Below are 24,929 nucleotides of genomic sequence, written 5' to 3'. Positions count from 1 at the left end.
CTTCCCTGTGGTATGTCCAACAAAGAGTTTGTGTGTGTCTGCAACATTAGTGCCTCTCAAAGCATATGCTCAGGTGTGGAGACAGAGGACCCTGTGACCAGTGATCAGACGTGGGGTGATGGGGACAGGAGAGCCCAGGGATGACTCCCCAGAGTTGACCCTGGTGACAAGGGGTTGGTTTTCTACCCTTGGATCTATAAACATATTCCGCCGGACCCCCTGTGCTCCCTGCTCCATGGAAGTGCAATCACTACCAGCTTTACTTAGTGTTGCAAAGGATGGCAACTGAAAATACTCTCTCTTGCATTATCTTGCTATTTGTGAATGTAGTAAGGTCATTCATTAGTCTTTCTTTGGGGATTACAGTAGGTACTCCATCAAAAGAAAAGCTACATTTTCTCTTTGCCATTGGATTATTGGAGTTTGACTAACCTTAAAACTACCAGCAATCAAGAAAACTTCTTTTATTTTGACAACTGAATATTCACCTTGTCCAACTTGAACATTAAGAAAACTAAGTTTTAAGAAATGTCATGATCTTTAGCTCCCTTAAGTGAGGGTGTGCAGTCATGCGTGCAACGTGAGACTCTTCATAGCCCTGAGCCCCAACTTGGGACACAGGCCTCAGTTATTTGATTCGTCTGAGGTTTGGGGCTGTGATCCGCTGGCTGTTGGGGTGCCCAGGCCTCTTTGCTGTTGCCCCGAATGAGATGCCTCCGGTCTCTGGGACCAGCACTAATAAAGCCAGACCTTGTTGAGCCCAGCCCGGCTCTGGGTGGACTTGTAGTTAGTGAATCATGGTGAGTGATGCCAAATGACCAGAATGTCCAAGTTATTGGCCCTGAGATGGTTGGGTTAAATCGTACATACTTTGTACACCCAGAGCCGAGGAGGTCTCACAAAATGGAATTATTAGGGCAAAGGTCCTCATTCTCGGCTAGAGAGATGATCAGCATTCCTGTGTCAGATAAGAGGGGGACTTGGACATTTCTGACCCGCACAGCACATTGGGGACTGGCCTCCAGTCTTCAAGCAGCTGTTGAAAACACTGAGGGCCCAGGAAGATGGAGACCGATTGGACCAGAGTGTTAATTTGAATAAAAACTCTGCCCAAGATGAGCGGACGGAGGCTCTTGTGCCACCACTAGATGGCAGAGTTTCCGCGTTAAAAAGCTATTACCATTTGGGGACGGTCACCAGCGCCGGAGTTACTATGCTTCCTTTAGCTCAGGTTCTGAGGAAGTTTTGGGTTTTTAAAACTTGAGTGGACATAGAAAATGTTATTTGTTTCTGGGGATTTTGTGATGATGAAACCTTGTCCGAGCATTTGAAATTAGTCTCTGAACCTGGAGTCGGGTGGCTTGCCTACCTCGCAGCTCTGCTGGGCATCAGCCCTGAGACTTTGAACAGTGCATGTGTGTGGGCTCCCGTGGGCTCGCCTGCAGAGGGGGGTGACTGGGCCACCGGGCCGTCTCTCGGGGATCTTCCGGGGCAGACACTGCTGTGTCTGTATCGCTTCGGAGTGCAGCCTGATCAGAGAACCATCCGCTTGATACCTAGTAAATTAGTATTATTCAGAGAATGTCAACGGACATTCCCCTGGTTTCCAAGGGCAACACATGGCTGTTCTGTTTAGTTTTTGCTGAGAAAGTTTTACGTGGCTCTACGGTCAACTAGACGCCTCTCCGTGAGCCTCAGAGTAGAAGCTGCCTTCCAGCTCCACGGGCGGGGCAACCAGCAGGCCCACAGTTCTCCAGTCTCTTCACATTTCCAGGTCTAGTATTGAAACTGATAGAAGGTGGTGTATCAACTATATTTAAAAAAAAATTCCAGGTCTAAAATGATCTGGTGATGTGTGTCAGCATCTTCTACACAGTCTGTTAGCAGGAGAGAAGTAAGTGGTAACGCCCTCCGTTTGGCAATTGCAGCAAAGAAATATTTCACATGCTATTATTATTAAACGTTTTCTCCCTTTCTTCACGGCCAGGAAGCTTATGTAGCCTTACAGCCACTGCCTTATTTCAGAAGAGTGGCTCTAAAATCCGTTGTTTAGGCTCTCCTGGGGAAATAATTCAGTGTAGACGGGGGTGCCTTTTGGTAACCTTCCAATCAACTCCAAGGCTTAAAACACACTAATAACTCTTTCACTGACAGTAGGTGGCAGTGCAGCATTGATTTATACCCTACAGTTAACCCTAAACCTTTACTTTTGTGTCACATTCTATTGCTTTTACATGTATGTTATTTCTGAAGCAAGGGCTTCAAGAGAAGCCTTTATTAGGTAAAAAAAAAAAAAAAAAAAAACTCATTTAACTTGCTTTATATGAGGCTACACATATTAAAATGCTAGAGGAACAACTTGATAGAATAGAACAATTAAGGAAAACCTGAGGCAGATTTACAGGAAGCCAATGAAGTTCAGGTTTCCAGGGCCCACAGCCCAGACCTTAGCAGAGGCCCTAGGGCTAGAAATTGTGAAAAAGGAAGATATTGTGCTTTCTTTTTCTTAAAGAGAGTCCTCCAAATTATATTAGCTTCGCAAAGCTTAGATTTGTCTGGAAATAGCATGAGGCTCTTTTAGGAAAGGGTGAACAGTCTTGCCTTTATTAATTTTCTAAAAATTAATCCAACTAAATCTCCGGGGACAAGAGCAACCGGGTTTTTAAGTGCAAGCAAATAAAATGTTACTGTGGGGAGCAGCTGCGTGAGCCGGCGGCTGTCCCATGTCTGCAGGGGTCTCAGTAAAGTGGTTGCTTAGCGCTGAAGCTCTTTCTCCTCTGGCAACATGATATCCATGCTAAGAAAGGAAAGTACAGATTATGAATAAATGGTCCTCTGCTAAAACTCCAGACCCGATGGCAGTGTTTGGGGAATTTTATTTTGTCTCATCTTCTAACTCAAGAGGTATTGTCCTTAATAAGAGACCAATAATGATGATTCGCAGAGGAAACTGTACTTCCAGCTACAAATCCTTAATTTCTCACCAGAGAGCCAAGCGTAGCCTTTCTTATGACCACCTATAGCCTGCTCACCAGAGTTAGAGGAAAGTTTGTCCTTTGGGAAAGAAAGATGAACAAACTTTCGCGTTGACCTTCCCTGTTGCAAGCGGAGTCGGGTTTCAGACTGGGGAGAGGTGTCAACTCCGAACTCCACGCGTAACTGCTGTTCAGAAATAGCATATGGCCGCCCTCCTGATGAGCCCCTGTGTCCAGGGCACCTGAATACCCCTGCGGGCAGGGGGCAGGCTTGCCCCTCGGCAGTGCCCTGATGTCTGACCCCAGGGAGAGACCTGACCATGCCAGAGGTTCCGTGGGTTCCCTTAGGGCCTAGGACCCCTTCCGCGTGACTCCAGGTCTAGCATTTCTGTGTAATGACTTGTGAAGATTGGTTTCGGGGGACAACCCTGTGCAATCAGTTCTGTGTCTGACGCGGGGGAGGAGCTAGAAATGCTCACGATGGCCTGAGCACCGGGCCCCGGGGAAGCTTTCCTGACCTTGGGCTCTGCTTGTGAAGCGCTGTCGCCCGCACCCCCCATGGCCTTTCTTCACCTCGCAGGAGCCCCCTCTGACACGATGGCACCTGTGTCCAGGTGCGCAGCCACGCTGCCTGGATCCGGCCGGGAGGAAGGAGAGGTCAGCCAGCTCTTCTCCTCCCCTCAGAGGGAGGTCAGAGGTTATGGGCTGTCCCACAGACGCTCAGCATTTCCTGTTTCAGAATGATGGGTGAAGCAAGGACCTCCCCTGGACTCTCTGAAATAGTCCCCCCTGCCTCTGGCCATGGGGAAACCAACCTCCCTCCCATCTGGGACATGGTGACCCCAAGCGTATAGAACTGACCCTTGGGTAGCTTGCACCTGCTTGTTGCTTTATCCCCAAGTCAGGGGGGGCAAGCAGCTCCCTGGGTTGAATGGGTTTTGAAGCCAAAATCATGACAGTCTCTGCTTTGATAACCCAGGGGTGATCAGGATACATACATACCCCCTCCCTCTCTCCCAGCAGTGCCTTAAGGGCAGGGAGCGTGTTTCAGGACAAAGTTAGGGAGGCGGTAGGACGCACCCCAACCTTCTTTCCCATGTCCCCTTTTTCCCTGGTAGAGCCCCTGTTCGTGCAGGTGCTGCTGTCTGCACGGGGATGTTCTGCAGCCCCAGCCTCGAGGGGGTCGGTCCAGCGATGGTTTGGCACAGGGCTGAGGCACCAGAAGTTGGCAAGGTGGCTTCTAGGGAGGATTTCCTCACTTCTAAGAGAGACGCACACACAAGGAGGGTCTTTTCATCCTCTGGACTCTTCCTGCCGATATGTGACGACTAGAACTGAACCAGAGCCTGAAATCAGCCGCAGAAAACACCCATGGAGCCGACTCGGTCTACCCCTCCATTTGATGTGCAATAAAAAATTTCATTTTGGGTTAGGCGCTGTGAGTTGAACTTTCTGTTACTTACAGGCAAAAGGGTCTTATGCTATAGGCAGGGATTGAATCACAAAGAAAATGTATAGGAAGAGCATCCTCCCCAGCTTCTGCTCACAGAATGCGTAGGTATCCAGCCAGGACTCACGCCATGCTGGGCGCCCCTCCCACAGCGGAGAAGCTTGGGAAGCACATGTGTCTCTGCAGTTTGTGCAATGGACACATGTGTTTTCTCCAAAACGGAAAAATCTTAAAAGGGTCAGGCTTCCTATGCATTTCTGGCTTAAGACCACAGCGGTCGCCTCTTGCTCGCTGCTCCCGTGGCTTATCTGTGAGCGCCGTGAACAGGGTCCGTGGAACAGGTCATACAAGTGGGTCTCCGTGCACATCCAGGCTACGGCTGTTAACACTGTCTCAGCTTGAGATGCTTTTCAGCTGTTATCTAGACCTTCCGGGGCTGCTCAGGCTTCTCTACCCTGTCATGTTCCATCTTTATTTAATTCCTGAGGAGAGGTTTGCCTCAAACGTAAACTCCAACACTATTTTTCAGAGGGTAGAAATGTCTTTTTATAAGTGCTCATATAAGGCGTAAAATGTTGCAGTTAAGAAACATTCAGAGTGGTTTTTATGCAGAATGAAACTGTGATGGGGCTGGAGAAATCCTTTTTTATTTCAGTTCCCTTCAATACCAATTGAGTTATTTTTACTATATACACAGGTATCACTTTTACAGTACAAAACTGGGGAGAAGACAAAAAAGAAGTTATTGCTGCTAATGTATCCTCACCTTTTCTATTGTACAGAGGATAGTATTTCCTAAAACACAGATATACACGCCAGAGTTCTCCGAATTACACCCACACATATCTCTCTTGCTCATATTACCACTTTCATTTCTGTCTCCCTGTCCCTTTAAAGTGCTAGTACTTTACCCTAGTTACTTTTTTATCGATGGCACTTTGTAGAAATTCCTCAAAAGCTTCTGTTTCTTCTGTAAATATTAAAGCTTTGGATTTTTAGTCCTCTTCCCACTTCATTGGCATTCTTCATGCAAAGCCCTTATCCTGCTCCGGTATCTTTATCCCAGGCTTCATTACACACTTAAGAAGCCTATCAACCCTTGTGTCAGTCAGGATGCCCAGTTGCAGGTAACAGAGTCCACCCAGCGCATTTGAAGGCTCCAGTTGCTATCACATTGCCGCTTTGTTCTTTCCTCCATCTGCTCTTCTTAGGCTGGTGCCACCTGTGCCCCCAGATGGCTACCACGTTTGTCACCTGCAGGCATGACGCTGGCGATCAGGGAAGAACTTTTTCTGCTGTAAACCTTCTTTTAAGAGAAAGACCTTCTTCCACTGATTCCAACAGCAGCCCCCCTCACAGCTCATTGCCATAAGTCGGGCAAAGTACAAACATTTCGGAGAGTCAGGGAGACGAACCCAAGTGCTCGGGCCAGCAAGAGGCGTTTGCCTGGGCATATGCCAAAATCTGTGCCCGCAGGGGAATGGAACACTGGGATGTGACAGAATGTAGCTTCCTCTGAGGCACATGGAGGATGATTATCTGAACAAAATCAGGGTTATTAGCAGAGATAAAGTGTGCTATGGGGGCAAGGGGGTGGTGGGCTTTGGATAAGGGAAACGACTTGGGGCTGCGACCAGCAGACTCTTCTAGAACTCTCTGCCTACAGTGGGTTCCATTACCTGTTCAATGTAATAAACAGTATAAGCCTGGGACCAGCTGCCGGCGTAGCCTAGATCGCTCCCCAACTGGGATCCAGTTCCTAGTTTATTTCCAATGTTCAGGAAATTCACAGTTTCTTTTTTCTTAAGAGCAATGATGGTAAAACAACCAAGAAATCATAAGATGAAATTGGGTTGTTCTCATGCCCAAGGCTGTCTATCCATCTGCTGTTCACCTACCTATCTCTAATTTGTTTTCTGTATAGGGTTTAAAAGAATCCTCCCCATATGGCGAAGTTATCAAGGTCTATTTATAAATGTGTTGTGAGAGTGCCAAGTCATCTACAATCCCGTGTCGGTTTTGAAGAGGGACCTACTGTTTTGGCTGATTGGAAATGTACCCAGAGAGACGTGCCTTTGGATTTCTTGCGTTTCCAGCATTCCTTTTTTTCCCCCTACCCGTCCAGCATCCTTGATGAGCTGTTGACAGCTGTGTTTCCATTCCTTACAGACCCCTGGAGGCAGTGGGTGGCGCCCCTGCGGCTCCAGAGCACCGGGAGATCCCATCGCGCCGTGCGGAACCCCAGGTCCTTCACAGCACCAGTGAGCAGCCCGGCCCCTTACCCCCGGAGTCCAGGGTGCTCAAAAAGGTAATACTTCATTTCTGATATTTGGCCCCCTGGAATAAACACTTTAGTGAATTAAGGCTCTGTAAAGTAACCACTGTCTGATTGAGAAACACATATTTAAAAAGAAGGTAGACGGGTGAGAAGGACGCTGCTTATCAAAGCACCGTGGTAATGAGGTTCGCGGGATAAGCTTGAGTCTTTGCCGTGCTAAAGTCTAGACGTTTGCACAATAAATGCCTTTGCCAAGGTGGGAGATAGAGAAATGCATGCGTGGTGATCGTGCCCGTGAACAGGAGTTACTCGTGGAGCCGTCTACAGGGAGGAGGGTAGCACGGTGGCCTCTACTGATCTGGGCAATTAGGGATGGACTTAGAAACATGTAAACTAACTTAGTCCTTTTTGAAGGCAATGTGCGTGAGTTCTCCACGAGTGCCCATTTCCCTGGGTCGCTGAGTCAGGATACTGTGTATGTAGGGGGGACAGAGTGGAGCAGAAAAGGCACCCAGCGGCCACCCGTGTTCCCCAACAAGTAGCACCTTGAAAAAACACACACACAAAAACTCCCAAAAACTATTTTATCTAAAAGAATCTGAAGTCTGTCAGTTTTCACCATGGTTCCTGAATAAGAATACACTTTGAAGAAGAAAATGGTTTACCTAATTCTTTTCTTTCCTTAAGCTCTCCATGGATTCTTAAAATTCTCCCACATTCCTAAAAATAATATATTGTACACTTGAATTGAAACACTTGCATTTAGGTGTCTTTAGTCACAGTGTGAGACCAGGTTTAACTGCCAGGCCTTGAAGGGTATATAATACATTTCTTGTTACAATTATTACAACCTCAGTGAGGGTTAATTGAAAGATATCCTCCCCCCACCACAGAAATTTCCTTTAGTAGTGGTATATCTTAAAAGTAAATTAGTGCAACATAAAAAGTTCTGGAGATTGGATAATACACAATAGTGTGAATAGACTTATCACTACTGAAATATGTACTTAAAAGGTTAATTTTATAATACGTGTATTTTCCTACAATTAAAAATTAAAAATTGTTCAGATTACTTAGTGAGGGATAACAGTGAAAACAAAAAAGGACATGATTTTTTAGTTCATATTTTATATTTTATTAGGACATGATAGAGTAGGTAGGGTAACCCCACACAGTATGCTTCCTAATTCACAGTAGCGTGATACCAACCCCAGTACCAGAAATATGAAATTAACTTTTATAAAATGTTCAAATAAAAAAAAATTTAATTAGAACAATTAACCTGGCTTACTATAATTTATACTTAAATTCAAATTGTAAGGTTTTATATTTTCTTCTTTATTTATAAGAAATAGTTTATAACTGAACAAAACCTGATCATTCTAGTTACTGGCCCCAGCCAGAGTTTCAAATTGTTTCCTGTATTTATCCTTTAATAAAATAAAAATAATTCTGGGAGTTTCGTGCCATTGAATCTCCTGTGATGTTAACTGAAGTCCGGAAACAAACGGTGGCAGCTCGCAGAGCTGGGGCCTAACGCAAACCCCGAGGCCGATGGCCGGGGAGGGTCTGCAGCGTCCCTTGGCCGCCGTGCGCCGTCCAGCCAGAGCCCTTCCTGCGCAGCACTGATGCCCCACCTGGACGTGGCCTCTCCACCCTCACTCACTCTTCCAGGCTGCAGTCAAGGTGCCCTGGGCACCAGGCAGCCCACAGGCGAGGCCCCGAGGCCGCCCCGGGAAGGGTTCCAGGCTGGCAGGGAGAAGGCCGGCGTGCACCCAGGGAAGGCACGGTCTGGTGCCAGAAGCGGGTGACCTGGGACCCCAGTGTCTGCAGGGGATCCCAGCAGGCAGAAGAAGGGCAGAACACGGAGAAGGGAGAAGCAGGGACAGAGAGTCCTTCTGGAGACACTCTCCACGCGTCACCTGAAATCGGGTCAGCCACACACCACCTGTCTGCGCAGCCTGTGCCACCCTTCGACGGTCTCCGAAGAAGAAGGTCACAGCAGGAAGAACTGGCCGCGGGGTTCCCCTGCAGATCCACCTGCTGTCTCTCCTCTCCGCCCCCGCCCACTCCGCCCCCCCAGCACCGTGTCCCTAACTCCTGCTTCCCTGGACGCTGGCTCCCTAGGCTTCTTTTCTCATCTGCATGTTCTACCGGAGGAAGAGTAAGAAGGGAGAGGACTTTTTCCCTTGCCTACTGATGTGTTTGTTCTCATCCCGTGTTTCTTGAGATCATGGCCGAAAGGAGTAACTGGGTCATTCTCACAGTGCACACACCTCCACACCACCCACCCCGCAGGTATTATCAGGAAACAAAAGCTAACCCGGCTTAGGTTCTGGGTAGCTCATTCCTACTGAGAGTGCCGGGGTGTGAGCACATCCCACTCCTTCCAAAGTGCACTTGTCTCCGTCCACTCCCCACCGGGAGCCTGCTTACCGGGTTTCCCGCAAGGCTCAGGTGACTGACTAGGGTATCAGACCACCTTTGGCATCTTGCCCAGGCAGAAGGCCATAAATGCTTAAGATCCCACAGTTTTTCTAATCCTCTAAGTTATATATATTTATATATACAAATGTTTGGATTTTTAAATTGCATTTAAAGTTAAGCCATTTACCTTTCCCCAATCAGAATTTATTTACACTCTATATTCTGTACCTTCTGTTACTTTGCTTTAACATGCTGTTAAGATTAGTTAGGCATTCCTTGAAGCTGACAATGCTATACTGAGTCCTTCAATTAAAATAAGAAGACATGTACTATGCCCGCTTGTGCAAACAGAAATATGGATTTATAATTTCAAAGATAGTATTGCCTTCAAATGCATATATATTCATCAACCAGGGAAAAAATTGTAACTGCAAATCAAAACAGAATATTGCTAGAATTTAAATCTTAGATGGGAAAAATCACCAGGGATTTCATATTTATTTATACAAAACAATTTTTCCTTTAAATGGCTGCATAAAATCTATAGTCAGTTTTAGAGTATAAAATGTGTTTATGTAAAATGTATTTTTTTAAATAGGTCTCTTTTTCACATGAGGCTAGAACATAAGGAAGTGGTATAATTAAATGAAAACATATACTATACATCATACATGACAGTCATGTTGATTTGCATATAAGATTAACATTGTAGGCCCTTATGTGTTTTGCTTTGTTGATATACTTATTATGTTTTATTACTGCTTAAGTCATTTTTTAAATGAAAATGTCTTAATTCCAGTCCATGAAGGTATTTCCAGGCAATGAAGGAACATTCTTTATTAACTAAAGCATTTCTTTAAAAAAAAAAAATAGAACAAGAATACTGAGCAAAGCATTGTTAATGAAAATTAGCATCTTCAAAGAGGGCAATTACTCAATGAGAATTTCAATGATTCTAGTATAAAAATATACTAATCCCCCTTCAATTCTAATCATTTTTTTATCTAGAAAATTCCATGTGACGATAGTGATTAGAAGTGAAATTGGCAATTTTCAATCATTTTGGAGCCAAGTTTAAACAAGTCAAATGGGGTAAACAGGTGCAGCAATTATTTGACTAATTCAAGCAAACCACTGTTTAGCTTTAACCACATGGACTCTTTCTTCTCATTCACTCGATGACCTGAATAAAGGCTCTATTTCCCTTTGTCTGTAAGTGTGTGTGTATTTAGAAGGAAAAATAAGACCTTGCCTCCACCCATCAAAAAACAAAAGCAACTATAATCTAAGGAGGAGAAGAAATCTTGCCAAGTCAGCGTTGCCCTTCGGAAGTGACTGGTACAGATGCTGATTCCTGTCGGTGCTTCTCCACCCCTCTGGGGGCACCTGTGAATCTCTAATCTCACTCTTGAGCCTGGGGTGCCCCCAAACCATCCAGAACAGACAGGAATCCACTTTGGTCTCTGCTGCCTAAGAGATGGTTCTACCATAATCACTTTTGACAGCTTTTTTTTCTTGCCTAGTTAATCTTATAATTGTCAAAGGTGGAGCGCTTTCCGGTGTTCAGCTTAGTTGTTCTAGTTTCGTCAATAAGTGTAACAATTCAGTTCACTGGGCCTTGTGGGGGCAGGAGATAGGCACAAGCACTTGCCAACACCTTCATTCTCCGTGTTTCCCAGCTGGCCGACCCCTCTGACAGGTGCTGTCAAATTCCCTTCCCACCCCATTGTTTCTCCTTTTTTCTCTCTGGCTGCTTCTCATGGGTCCACTGGTGCTTCTTTGAATGCCCAGTCCCCAGCCTTACCTCGTTTCTTAGACCAGACCAGGTTCAAAATACGGAGCATTAAGAGGCTTAGACTCATCCATCGCCACCCAGCCCTGCCCCATCCCACGTCTTCCCCACTGGGAGGTCAGCCTACGGCACAGTACTGGGCTCCCACATTCTGTCTTAGGTCACTCAGGCTTCTAATCTCACCAAAGGCAGTTCTAAAATCATTGTGTAAGAAGTAGGACTTTACAAAGCCTGAAGCCTAACTCCCAATCCCAGCCCTGAGATGGAGGCACCCACCAAGGTTAGACCTTCCCAGCAGTGACTTCCTAAAAGGCCTTCTGAGTATCACCCATCCACTCCAACCCTGCATCCCACCTTCCACTCGCCCTTCACCGTAGATTGCCTGTGCCATCTGGTGCTGTGATTAGGCACTGCTGACCATTGGGCCTACCTTGTTCCAGTTCTCTGCTTTTACCATCGGTTGGATCTCACTGTCATCGCACCCCCACCCCCACCCCACCCTGGGACCCGTGGGCAGGTCTAGTGCCCAGCCCTTCCCAGACCAACCACATGGCAAGTGTCTGTGCTGTACAGTACGGATCCAGAGGCTAAATATACTGTTAGAAAAAAAACACTCAAGTTAGAGAACAATGTGTATAGCATGTTACATTCTGTGTTAGAAAGTTAGAGGATTAGAATATATGTATCTTTGTCGATGCATTAAGAAACTATGGAAGAATATACAAAAAAATGAATAATTACCGGTTAGAGGGGTGGGGTGAATGAGCACATCAATGGGAGAGGGACTTTTACTGTGTACTTTTTTGTATTTTGCATTTTGAGCTGTGTGAAAATATTGCCAATTCAAAACAGTTTTGACGATGGAGGAACGACTAGATGAGATTAAAGTTGTGTTGTGATGAGATGGTATAGGTATGCATGTGTCATTTTTTGTGGTTCTCTGATTTAGTATGAACTGTACCAGTCCTCACCGCATTGTCTGAGGGCGCCAGTGTTGTTCTCAAGTTTCCTTAATGAGCCGTTCTGCCACCTTTTCATGTGCTCTTTCCCAGGCCCAGTAAGTCTTCCCACTTTTTGTTTACCTGCAGACTCCTACTCAGCCTTTACGATCCTGCCCAAACAGCTCTTTCTTCGTGATCTCTGCCCCAGGGAAGTTTTCATTCTTCTGTTTGTGCTTCCATGTACCTCAGACGTACCATGAACTCAGCATTTACCATATTGATTTACAAGTCTCCTGCCCACTAGTCTAGGAGTCCCTAAGGGTCAGACTGCATTTATGTGGCTGGAACAGGATCCATACGTTTTGCATGAATGAAATGCTGCATATTCACAGCAAAAGTAGTAGAAGCAATGCTGTTGCCAATGTGCAGCATTTCAGCTCTGGTATAAGTTTAATTTTTAATTAGGCTTTCAAAGGTAGAGCTGCAAAGTTCACCAAATACGTGACATATGCATATACATAAATAAGCCGTGTGTGGGCAGCAGAAAGAATGTGGCCACTTCCAGGGGCTCCGCCCTTCTCCTGTGCTAGTGTGTGCGTTCCGAAGACCAAGGGAAAGCACTGTGGCATAGGGAGCACTTCGTGGTCTCCAAAGAAACCTGGTCTTGCCGGGCACATCCTGAGGTGCCCTTCCTTCACAGAGGGCTTCACAAGCGGGGCACTCAGTCGGCTGGAGAATGTTACTTTAATATCCTAAGTATGGCATTACAAACAGCTGGATGTGGTACACCAGTTGCTTTGCTCGTGAAAGCTAAATGTCTGGCCTTATAATAAAAAGACTGATGGCCTATATGCAGCCAGCTTTGGAAAATCCAAGCTATCTATCTGTCTGCGGTACTTTGCATTTGAAGGTAATATGGTCATCAGAGTAGAGCAGGAAATCAACGAACAATTTGTTTTTCTTCCTGCCCCAAGTGCATGTTTTGTCTTCCTTTGAAGCAGTGGTTGTGTGTGCTGTTTATTTACGTGTATATAAATAAACATATAAATATATATCAGCCATTCCATTTCCTGTATCAACCCAAACTACAAGGCTTTGTTTGTGGTAGGGTTTTGAGGGTTTTTTTTCTTTAATGTGGTGATATGTTTATTATTTTTCCTCTAATTATTATATTTGCTTGTTGCAAAAAAATCTGCAACAGTCTGAAGCATACAAAATACTTAAATTCTCTCATCACCCTTGAAGGCAACTAGTTCGGTGTGTGTCCTTTCAGACCCTTTTCTTATGTATTTGTATACATAGAGTTAGTCCATTTGTGCTTTTCCTTACAAAACAAATCATATGCTGCCTACAATTCTCTAATCTTTTTTACTAGACAATCTTTGTGATCATCTTCCAGATGAGTATTTATAAATACATGTCTCTTTCGAGTTGCTGCAGAGCATTCCATATGTGTATGATGGGTGTACTATGTTATAGTTCATCAAACTTGATTTATGTACATTTAAGTGATTTCCACTTTTTTTCTTTTATAAACAATGCTGTCTCTATGTTTTTCTTTTACCAGTATTTCTGCGATAAATTCCCTAGAAATGGAATTACTGAATCAAAAGCATGCTTAATTCTAAGTGAATATAGATGCACATCGAATTGCCTCTGGAAAGGTTTTATCAGCCTAAGTTCCCACTGGAGTGAGTGGATGTGCTTTTCTCCCTGCCACTCTGCGAGTGTTGTATGTCATCAGTCTTTTTTGCTTCGCCAGTCTGTTGGCATTTCGTTATTTAAACTGGCAGTTCTTCAATGAAGAGTGAGGTTAAGCTCCTTTTTTACGATTATCGGCCATTTGTATTTCTTCGGTGAATTATCTCTTCATGTTCTTTGCTCGTTCTTACATCAGGTTGTTTATCTTGCTGAAGATCCTACAGTAAAGTGGTAATCATTGGTATTCAGAACTGACAAAAAATTGTATTTTTATATGAACATTTAAATATTTTTTGTATTCTTCTTTTTAAATAACCTAGTGTTCTGTGGTTATCCAGTTGTGTGTGTTTGTGGGGACGGGGGTTTAGTGTGGGAGGAGCTATAAGTACTGAAAAACCAAAATGCTTCTCTGCCCTTCTTAGAGAGGGGCCATCAGAGGAGTTGGGGGCCAGGAGTAGGACTTTGGAACTAATATTTTTTGGTCACTAATGTAGTGGAATTGAATGAAGTTCTCCGAAGAATAACTGGAATGCCCTTCCCTCTCGTTCACTCCAGTTCTGCCCTGTGTATCTTTCAGTCGCTTTGTTCCAATGAATACCTTGTACTTACTCTCAAAAATATTTACAGTAGTGTTAGACTCAGAGTATCAAGGACTGCAAACATTTAAATGAAAGTGCTTTGGGATTCTGCTTCCAGCTCTAGTCAGGACAGAGCCGTCGCCTTCAGGAATGCCTGGTGGGGATCACCCTGCCCAGCAGTCCCGTCCTGCTGTAAGGAACCACACCACAGTGACTGTAAAGCCCAGGGCATGTGCAAAGCTCTGCGTACATAGTAATTAATGTTATTATCCTCTGACATCCTCAAGTCTCAGACTGAATTCCTACCGGCTAATGCAGCACAGGGGAGAATTAAAGCTCTTGTGACATCATCCCTATAATAAAGAGGAGTCATTGGCCCATGATGCTCATTCGTTTTCCCGAGGACATCAAGAGAGGATCATCTCGTCATTTTGGCCTGAGAGATGCAAGATTGAGGGCTTGTCTTCTTTTGAATTGATGAAGGGTTTTTCCTAATCATAATAGAATATTTGTTCTGATCAGAAATTTGCTCACTGGAGATCCCTTCTCTTGTCAAGAACAAAGGCCTCTGGCGGCACTCTGACGGCATTTGAGCCACTTGGACCCGTATCTGTTTGCATATGTTGCTCTGGACACGCCGCTTCTTCTGCAATACTCATTATTCTGCAGTAGTCATTCGCTCTTGAGGAACATCTGACGACTGGTCTAGTCCAGAACCTCGATGGGGAGTCGCACCTGCTGTGGGTGTGGCTGCGGCAGGACCAATGCGTGTGCCAGCAGTCGCAGCAGGAGCGGTGATGCTCGGAATAGGTGTCCTGACTCCCGGAGTAGATATGAAAATTCCAGAAAGGGGTACTATGCCCGGCATCTTGAGGTAAGTCCTTGGGGAGGGAATCCTTCTGAGTCATTGACTGTCCCGTCTCTCTTTAATACTGTTGGAGCATGAGATTCATGGAGGTGATTCAGTAATAGGGATAAAGCCATTTTAGTCTCATAAATTTGAATGTATCATGGGCACTCTTTATTAATCTACTCATTTAGGTATTTTTTTTTGTCACAACGGTGTTTTTCTGCAATCAGTTAGAGCTTAACTAGCAAAGTATCCCTGGTACCTCCTGCTGGGCACCCTTCCCTGATGTAGTCCTCTCTGCTTTAGGCTTTTCAGAACATCTGATGTTGGAAAAGAACCAAGTATTCTCTCAAAAGCCACTTTCCTTTGGGCTGGGGTCATTTGCAGTACATTAAGTTCTTATTTGAATCAGATGTTAATAAATCACATAAAGGTGCTTTAGGAGGTGGAATGATTAGTTTAAGATTCCGAATCAACAGCTCAGTATTGCTTTTTTTTGTACGTGATTTGATAGATGTTGTGTTAAGATCATTGCCAGTACCTGTTTATAAAAGCCAGTGTGTGGATATTTAGTATTCAATCTGTGCTACCTTGTAAAGTGTGGGTTGACCACCCCCAGCAGCCTGAGCTCATTCAGACCTCTGATGCTTATTCATCCCTCTCTTTTCTACCGGTAATATATATTTGCTTTGCTTTGCACATGATAGCTTTGAAGCTCATGGAATGGAATGTGTAGAATGTGAATGTCAGACTAGTTTTGTAAAGTGCTCTAGGAAAATATACTTCTGATCTATTGTTTTTCTTCAGGGTACTGATTACAGTGTAATATGTAATTTAATGAAATAGGTAATAGATTTAAATATATGTCTGTGTGTTTGTACATACAAATATGAACATCTGAATGTTGCAATGACAGAGGAAAGTGCAATACTGCCAACTTGAAGCTGGCAGGTCGTTGACCACATCAGTCATATGGACCCTCCTGGCTGTTTCTTAACTCAAGACAGGAGGGAAGGGCCTTAGCATCTAATTATGCTGTGTTTATTCCCATGACTATTGATTTCACTGTCATTTCTTAGCAGAGCTTGGATTTTTCTCTGCCATTCTACCTGATGGATTTTTCTTTTGGAAGCTTTTGTCAAACACCATCTATAGAGAGGTCAAAAATTCTCTAAGGTTAGATTTGTGTGCTTTGCTAGTTTATTGGCTAATCATCAGTTACCAGGGGATATTTTTAATGAACTTCTAATGAGCAACATGGAAGAAAATGTCCAGAAGAACATGGAGGGAAGCAAAAATTTGTGACTGGCAGGTAAACGGGTAACACTAACTTAAATGCTTAGAGCCTTAGGTAGCATGTGATTATGAGAGGTCTCTGGGATTATGGCAACCTGAACGATCTCTCAAAGCGACCTGGGTCATCTCAGTAAACGTCCAACCATCTGAACTAGCCCCTGCCGACTCTGAATGAAGATCTTAGAAACCTGGACACGCTATCACCAAGATGACCCAGACCAGAGCTCTTGATAGTGAGGAATTCTTTCTCCACTTGGTTTTGTCTTACTAGAATCTTAAACGAAGTTGACCAACTTAGAAAATGAAGGACGTAGAGACCATCTTTGCCACTGACCCTAAAACTCATTTTATTTATGTAATTAATTCATTCAAAAGTAGGTGATATACAATATTTTAGTGGTTTCAGGTGAACAACATAGTGACTCAACGACGATATGCATTCCTGAATGTTCACCGTGATAAGTGTAGTTGCCATCTGGCAACCTACAAAAATATTACAATATTATTGACTGCATTTCCTAGACTGGACTTTCATCCCCCTGACTGACTTATTTTATGATGGGATGTTTGTGCCTCTTTATCCCTTCATCTGTTTCTCCCCTCTCCAACCCCACCCACTATGGTATAAGTACCAGTTTGTTTCTGTGTTTATGAATCTATTTCAGTGTGTTTGTTTGGTTTGGTTTTTAGATTCCACGTGTAAGTAAAATCATATGGCTTTTGTCTTTGTCTTTCTCTGACTTCACGTAGCATGATGCCCTCTAGGGCCGTCCATGCTGTCACCAAGGGTGAAACCCCTCCAAACATCTCCCCTTGGTGATGAGAGCATTCAGACCAGAGCAGAGGGCTCTGCCATTGGACTCTCCCATACCCTTTACCTAAAATAACTAAAAAGAGTATCAGAATACTAAGAATTGACTTCTGTCAGTTTAGCAACTAAGTGAAGTTCTACCACAATGTATGTTAATTCAAAGTACTGAAAAATAGATATTTTGCAGAATGATAATATACATCATAACAAGGATTAAAATCCTTTAACAACCCCTCTTTGTTTTTCTATTTTACTTAAAAACTGCAATACCACCAAATGGCTGCATTAATGAAGTATTTGTGAAAAAAAATGCCTCATCAACAACTATTCATCTTTAAAACTCTGATTAAATATCATCTCATTCGTGAAGTTTCCCTGAATTCTCAGTTATCTAACATCTCTCATGTTAGATATGGTTGAATCCTTGCTTAATCTCTTTTGAATAAAACGTTTCACTGCTGAAAAAAATTCATGAGAACAACTGTACTAGATTCTGTATAATGTTCTTCCACCTCTACCATCTATAACTGTAGGTAGCACTTTTATGAATTCCTCTCATCATTTTGCCTTTCAAAAGAAACTTTATTCCAATGCTTTCATTATTTCTATGCATCCTCCAAACAGATCTTTTATGCTCTATTTTTATCTGGCCAACTTGCCTAATCCATTTTGTAGTCACTCTCTAAACCTGAATAAATTGCTGTCCCTACTGAATTTTCTTTAGTTTGTAGACTCACTGTTAAATGTAATTAATTGTTCTTAATTTTATTCCTATCTTTCCAAGCACTAGCAACTTTGAATATGTAGTTTCATCTATAAATCTGATGAGGATATCCTTGACTACTTCCTTCTGGTCGTTTATAAAATCAATGTATAGAATGATATTCAAGTTGGAATTATGGGGCTGCAGGTAGGGAAGTAGTTCAGTAAATTGATATTCTGACCTTCCTGTTGCTGGCTGATCCTACAATGAGCTGTCTTCTCTACCCTCACCTTTTTTTTTTTTTTGAGAGGGCCTCTCTCATATTTATTGATCAAATGGTTGTTAACAACAATAAAATTCTGTATAGGGGACTCAATGCACAGGCATTAATCAACCCCAAGCCTATATCTCAACAGTCTCCAATCTTCTGAAGCATAACGAACAAGTTCTTACATGGTGAACGAATTCTTACATAGTGAGTAAGTTCTTACATGGTGAACAGTACAAGGGCAGTCATCACAGAAACTTTCGGTTTTGATCACGCATCATAAACTACAAACAATCAAGTAAGATATGATTATTCGTTTGATTTTTATACATGATTTATATGTGAATCCCACATTTCTCCCTTATTATTATTATTATTATTTTTAAATAAAATGCTGAAGTGGTAGGTAGATGCAAGATAAAGGTAGAAAACATAGTTTAGTGCTGTAAGAGGGCAAATGTAGATGATCAGGTGTGTGCCTGTAGACTAAGTGTTAATCCAAGCTAGACAAGGGCAACAAAATGTCCACGGATGCAGAAGATTTCTCTCAGAACAGGGGGTGGGGGGTGAGGTTCTAAGCCTCACCTCTGTTGGTCCCCAATTTCTCACCTGATGGCCCCCCTGCGACTGTGCCTGTCTTAGGTTGTTCCTCCCTTGAGGAATCTTACCCGTCTCTGGCTAACCAGTCATCTTCCGGGGTCATACATCTACCCTCACCTTTTTTAAAAAAGTATTTGAAATAGCAAATATTTCCAAGGTAGGGCTGCTGGTAATAAATGAAATTCATCAGAAAGGGAGACTGTTTGCAAGGAAAAATTAATTTTTTCTTTCTAGAAAATGTTTGTTGACTTTGAAGTAGTAACTCACTGATTGTCATCCAGAGTACTAAATGGGAAATCACATATTTTCACAGCATAGGGAATAGTGAAGGCATTAGCAGGTGGACTGCAGAAGAAAAGAAAAGAAGACTAGAAGGTCAAAATCCACAGAATAAGGGAAGAGATTCAAATACCCATGTGCTCAGCCTCCATTCAAAACCCACTAAGAGCCCCTAGTGCTTATGCAGAGTTTACGCTGACATCCTGCATGTGGCTTATCCTTTGCTCCTTATGTTTGGTACATGTGCTATTTATTTATTCATTTCATGCTCATTAATGAGGCACCTTGGGAGTTTCTCCTTTCCGTGAAAATAAAAGGGAATGAAAAAGGGAATTGTTGTAAGTACACCGACTGACTCAGTCACACAAATTACCAACTTAGCCTAAAACAATCCTTAAGGCAATAACAGACTAATTATATTTGAGACTAAAAAATAAAGTACAGTGTTCCAGTTACACTCGATCCTGTGTTGTTCCATCTTACGGTTAGGGAAGACATCAGAATCAAGGGGATAGTTGAACACATGCAAAGATAAATTAACCAAAGTAGAGTATTTTGGATAGAAAGAATGGTAGAGGAAGCCACCTTAGGAAATAGAATTTTCCTCAGGAGTGAGTGCTGGGTGGGGTCCAGTCTTTAAATATAGACAAAGAAATTGTTGTAAGGTCTTGAGTAAAGAGGCATCAGGATAAATGAAATATGTCAGAGGTAGTGGCACTGGTGTCCCTGGTGTGGTGGGAATGCTGATGGGGCTGGGCTCTCAGCAAGTGCCCAGGGGCGGTTAGAATGGTGTGTGGGGCTCCTGCCGCGCTAGGGCTGCCGAGTGGGCTGAAGTCAAGAGTTCTCATGACAGGTGGCATGTAGCAAAAGTGATTGGAATGAAAAGAGTTTCAGGTTTTTTGTTCAGGAAGCTAGAAAACTTGTGTTCCTGGTGACAAATGAAATTCATCAGAAAGGGAGACTGTTTGCAAGGAAAAATTAATTTGTTCTTTCTAGAAAATGTTTGTTGACTTTGAAGTAGTGACTCAAAAACTAGTTAGAAAATCTTAGAATCACAAAGAGGACAGTGTGAAAAATACATTTGGGGTATCATCAGAACAAATTAGAAGCTGAAAACTTTCCAACTTTTTTTTTTTTACTTTATTTATCTATCCTCTTCTTTTTCTTGTAAATTGGCACCAAAACTCATTTGGCAGCAAAATCTGACCTGAACTCTTAGGACATAATTTTTTGTCTTTAATTATCCCACTTAGAGTGAATTGTCATACATTTTTACTGCAGAAATATTGATGCATTATGATATATCCACATACCTTTCTAAAATCGGAAGACTCTTACTTCTGGCCCCGGTGGGCTTTGCATAAGGGATGGTGGGCCTGGAGTAAGGTTCTGGGGGAGAAAGGATGCCAGAAAGGGGCCTTAGAGACTCATCATAACTGGGAGCATCTCTACGTGTCGAATAAATGATGAGAGACTTAGTGAATGATTAAACTTTAAAAGAGAAACATAGTTCAGCACACACGCACAAAGTAGAAAGTAAAATGTAAAAGAAGGAATTCAAGAAACAGGTAGGTTGAAGAGGGTAGTAGATTTGGCAACCAGAAGGATATGGTTGGATTCATACAGTTCTTGATGGTTTGGGCAGTAGAGGAAAATGGGCACTGGGAACTGGGGAGAGGGCCTGAGGCTTAAGGAGAGACCAAGACAGGAAGGGGAAAGATTAGATAGAGCTGTCAAAGGGCAGCAGCACCGAAGGATGCGCCGTTAGTTACAACAGGACAAAACTGGGCTCTTTTAGGAGCAGAGAAAAGGGGAAAGGAAAGGGACAATACTTCAAATGCCTCAGAATTCGGGGACCATTTGGGAGGTGCAGACTGGTTGAGCACAGGTGGATCTTGGTTTTGGAGGGGAGGAGAGACACATGTTCTCAAACTAAGAGGACTGTCAGAATGTGAAGTTGGCACAAGAAGAAATTCATGCTGAAGAGTTTCACTTTTCTTCATAGAGAAAGAAAGAAAGTCACTACCCATAATTTGGGTCTGGGGGAGACTTGACGATTGAGGAGAGTATGGTTTTGGACTAAACCTGGCGTGAGTAAGGTAGAAAGCCAACAGGAAGCCACTGGCTGTTGAAAGGCCAGGCTGACTTAAACACCATAAACCACGAGTCCACATGAGCACAAAGTACTGTTCGGCCAAGGTGCTCTTGTGATCCAGCGCCATCCACAAAAATGGGCCATCTTTCGACTCTTCCAGCAGGCATGTAGATGTGACATGTGAATGACGTTCACAGAATGATCACTGGTCATTAGCTTTCCCAAGGAGGACCAAGGAGCTATCCCAGGACACTGGACGTTACAGCCGGTGGGTCTCCCTGCCCCTTCTTTGGTGTTCTTACCCTTACAGTGCGCAGAGTAGCAGAGGCACCTCTTGAAGGCGTTCACCAGACCTGCCTGCTTCTCTGCTTGTGATTTACTCCGGTGCCTTCCTGCAATCTCCAGTCTTCACGCAGGTTTACGGGCCCTACTTGCGCTGACCCCTTGCTCTGTTTTGGGTCATTTCCACGCCAGGGCCATTTCCTGATGTGCAGGTCTCTTCCATGCCTTGAGACCTTGCCACTCACAACCTGCTTGCAGGGAGCACACTTACGCGGTCCTCGTGGGACTGAGTCCTTAAATGGCACCCCTACAGACAGGCCACTCAGTCATGGTCACCGCAACCTACACAACTTATCTGCGTAGTACACGCTGCCGTGTGTTTCCCTGCTTGCCTGTTTGTGGGTTTACTGTCTTCCTCCCCTGCAGTATGAACTCTGTGAGGCTGAGAGAGCTCACTGCTGGATCCCCACTCCCAGAACAAAGTGCTCATAAATGTTCATTGAATGAATGAATGAATGAGTGAATGAATGTTTCTCTGTTCTTTTCCAACTTAATTTCCTTAATTATCCTATTTCTCAGTGTCTACTTAATACTTTTTAGGTATATATCAATTTGTTCAATTTTTGTAATTTGGTTTGATTTATTAATTTCGGCTGGACACAGTAAGCACATTGCTTTTCTTCCTACAGTTTTCTACAGAAAACAGTTTTCTGTTGGGCTATTAGGACGAATCATCCCTGCAGTGTTTCCTTGGCAGCCAAGCCCCAAACCCGTTTTGTTCCCTTGTACCACAGCCCTCTCTCATCCTCTGCCCCAATTAATGGCATTAGAAGAAAATAATCCTTCCTTGCTGTCTTACACACAGAACGCCGGTTTTTTTTTTTCCGGTCAGGAACCAGTTCTGTAACAAACAGCTGTGGCACCTCTGCCCCGACTAGAGAATGAGCTGTCACTGGGCTGGTGGGGGCTGCGCAGCGCCTCTCATGAGCCTCAGGCTGCCGGGCCACAGCTGGGCTGTACCCCAGGGGCTGGGAGCTTCCCTTTGGCCCCCGAGGTGTCGGTGTGGCCTCCCCTCGCCAGCCTGGTAAACATGACGCTCTGTAACACACCCAGAGAAATTGAACTGACTAAAAGTCACAGGTAAGGAATGAAAAAAGAACTCTAAATAAAATAATTCTGCACTATTATAAAGATGAAGCTAGAGAAGGAACCAAGAGGGAAGTATATAATCATAAAACTGAAATAGGGTGGGTCTACTTAGACCACCTTCCTCAAAGTGATTGACTCGCTTTGCTGGGCGCTCACACAGTATAATTAACGTGTATCACTCGTAAGGGACATACTCCCTCTCTGTATCACGAAGCCTCTTTATATTTAGCATTGCACAATCATTAATTAGCTCACACACAAGCCCCTGAATCGGCATCATTCGCTCTGCTTTGCAAACAAGGAAAAGCCAGGGTGTTAGTGCCTGGACTCCAAACAGTGTGTGGCTGGGCTCAGTAAGGAATTCTGGAATTCCTGACTCAGCCTGAACTCGGGTTTCCGGCGCCATGGAATCAAGATGTTACATTACTGCACACAGCCAGATGGAAATGACCCAAATACATGTTCTTGCAGTATTTCGGCCCCACCCTTGTGGTTTTCTGCATGAAAGGGAGACTGCTTTCTGCTCGGCATGACTGGGCGCCGGAAGAGTGGGGCTAGAGAGAAGCAGGCAGCTTGACATGGCGACATGGAAGGAAGATGGGTCACGTGATTTCTGGTCTGTACAGAGAAATTACTGGAACTAAGCTTCTTGAAGATGTCTCTTAAGTTTGAAGAATACGTTGGCCTTTAGGAAGGAGGGGCTGATCGTGCACGTTGGCCTCCCTTCCAGAATGTTTCTGGTAAATCCTATAAGCAAAAGGCGCACAAATCTTGTCCTTAAAGGACGTATCCCAGCACTAGGAATGGCAGAACACAGAGCTATGAAGGCAGAGAGCACGTGTGTGTTAACGTGTAGGTGTCTTCCCCAGGCATTTCGTGAGTCTGCTGATAGGCAATCTTAGCCAGGCTTCTGCTCTTCATCTGTCTACAGGATCATGTCTATTTCAGTCTTCCCTATAGATTATTCAAGTGAACCAGGGGCCTTTCTGCACCAGGAGGGAAGGAAGCATGTAGGGGTGAATTTCTGGAACATCACACCCCAAGAAACGTCCTCTTAGGAGAGTGCCTGGCGCAATCTCTTAAACGCACCTTGCCCTCCCAAAGAGTCTCAGCACTAACAGCCAGGTGGCAAGCAGGGCGTGGGTCAGCCTGGAACGGAGGGTTATTTTTATGGTCTAAGCCTCTCCCCTTCCCAAAGCTGTTTTAGCCTTATTAAGTATTTTATATGCCAAACACTCAAAAAAAAAAAAAAAAAGAACCCTGTTTATTTGCATGCCATAGACAAAAAGGATGAAGTAAGCAGGAATAGGTAATAGGTAATAGAATAGACGACAAAGATAGACTCTTTTGCCCTCTATCTCTTATCTTGTTCTGATTTAGAGAGAAAAGTTTAATAATAGACACTTCTTTCAACAGACTGGGAAAGGAAAAGAAAAAGTTCACTCATTCAGGATTTTTTTTAAGCAAAACAGATTTACTCTCTGAACACTGGGCATATATCAGCATGGTTTTAGCTTCTAAAGGAAAAATAACAGTGTTCTATGAAAACTTTCGCAAACATAAGCTGATACCTGCTTTTCACCTTTTATCTAAAATGGAGTTTGAAAAAAAAATCTTTCATGTAATATTTTTCTTTCACAGAGTTATTAGAGTGGGAATTGATTTTGTTGCGTTATTTTTTTTCTTTTTAAGTTACATCTAAGATCTCATCAACAGTAAATGTATGTTTTTGTGGAACTTTTTAAATTACTTAAGCATTTTGGAGAAGTGATGTCTGCACTGAATTGCAGTACTTGGCTGTCTGGAAACTTGGGAAATGAATTGTTCTAGACAGCTGAGTTTTATACATGACTTGGTGTCTATCTTTGTAGGTTAGAAACTAAAAGTTTTGGTGTTCTGAATAAAAACTGTCTACAGATGTCTACTCATTTTTGTTTTTTAAATAGAATATGCTAAATACTATTTAGCTTTTTCTTGATGAAACATGATTACTGTGGATAACAGAGCTTTTAATGGAAATACAGTAATGTTCTCACAGCTATAGTCTATCCATGATTGCAGTAAATTACCTCTGTGTTGCTAATAGTTTTTTCTAGAAGTTTCCTTTTTGTTACCTGTCACTTCTTACATTTGTCACTGTGTACTTCTAAAAAATCTTTTTAAATGTTTCAAGTGTTTTGATTAGTTATGTGCATGGAAGTTGGCTAACACTGCTCATTAGAATGTTGTATAAAAGAAAAATGGGCTTGGAGTCAGGCTAAAAGTGCCATCTCCAACCCTAACCTTACTAAAAATTTTTGTAATTACAGAAATTTAAAAACATACACCAAAGTAGAGGAAATAGAGTAATGGATGACCGCATCATCCCACTTCCATTGCACATCCAGTTTCAACCATTACCAACCCTGGACAATCTTGTTCTTTCTGTCCCTCCCTACTCTCCCACCCCAGGGT

The 24,929-nt window shown here is 43.4% G+C and overlaps 1 protein-coding gene across 3 annotated transcripts in view; it reads left to right on the top strand.

The window, feature by feature from the left end:
- CRYBG1 (crystallin beta-gamma domain containing 1) overlaps positions 1-24,929 on the top strand; it is a 146,840-nt gene that overhangs the window by 45,724 nt on the left and 76,187 nt on the right. For all 3 annotated transcript variants that reach the window (XR_012124688.1, XM_073220842.1, XM_073220844.1), the window contains exon 2: positions 6,595-6,733. Coding sequence is in view for 2 of the 3 variants with exons in the window: in XM_073220842.1 (XP_073076943.1) it covers positions 6,595-6,733 (139 nt within the window). In the remaining variant the exon portion in view is untranslated. The remainder of the gene's footprint in view (positions 1-6,594; positions 6,734-24,929) is intronic.

The sequence above is a fragment of the Manis javanica genome, chromosome 13 (assembly GCF_040802235.1).
Source record: "Manis javanica isolate MJ-LG chromosome 13, MJ_LKY, whole genome shotgun sequence".
Classification (NCBI taxonomy): Eukaryota; Metazoa; Chordata; class Mammalia; order Pholidota; family Manidae; genus Manis; species Manis javanica.
This window is presented reverse-complemented; position numbering and strand designations above follow the sequence as displayed.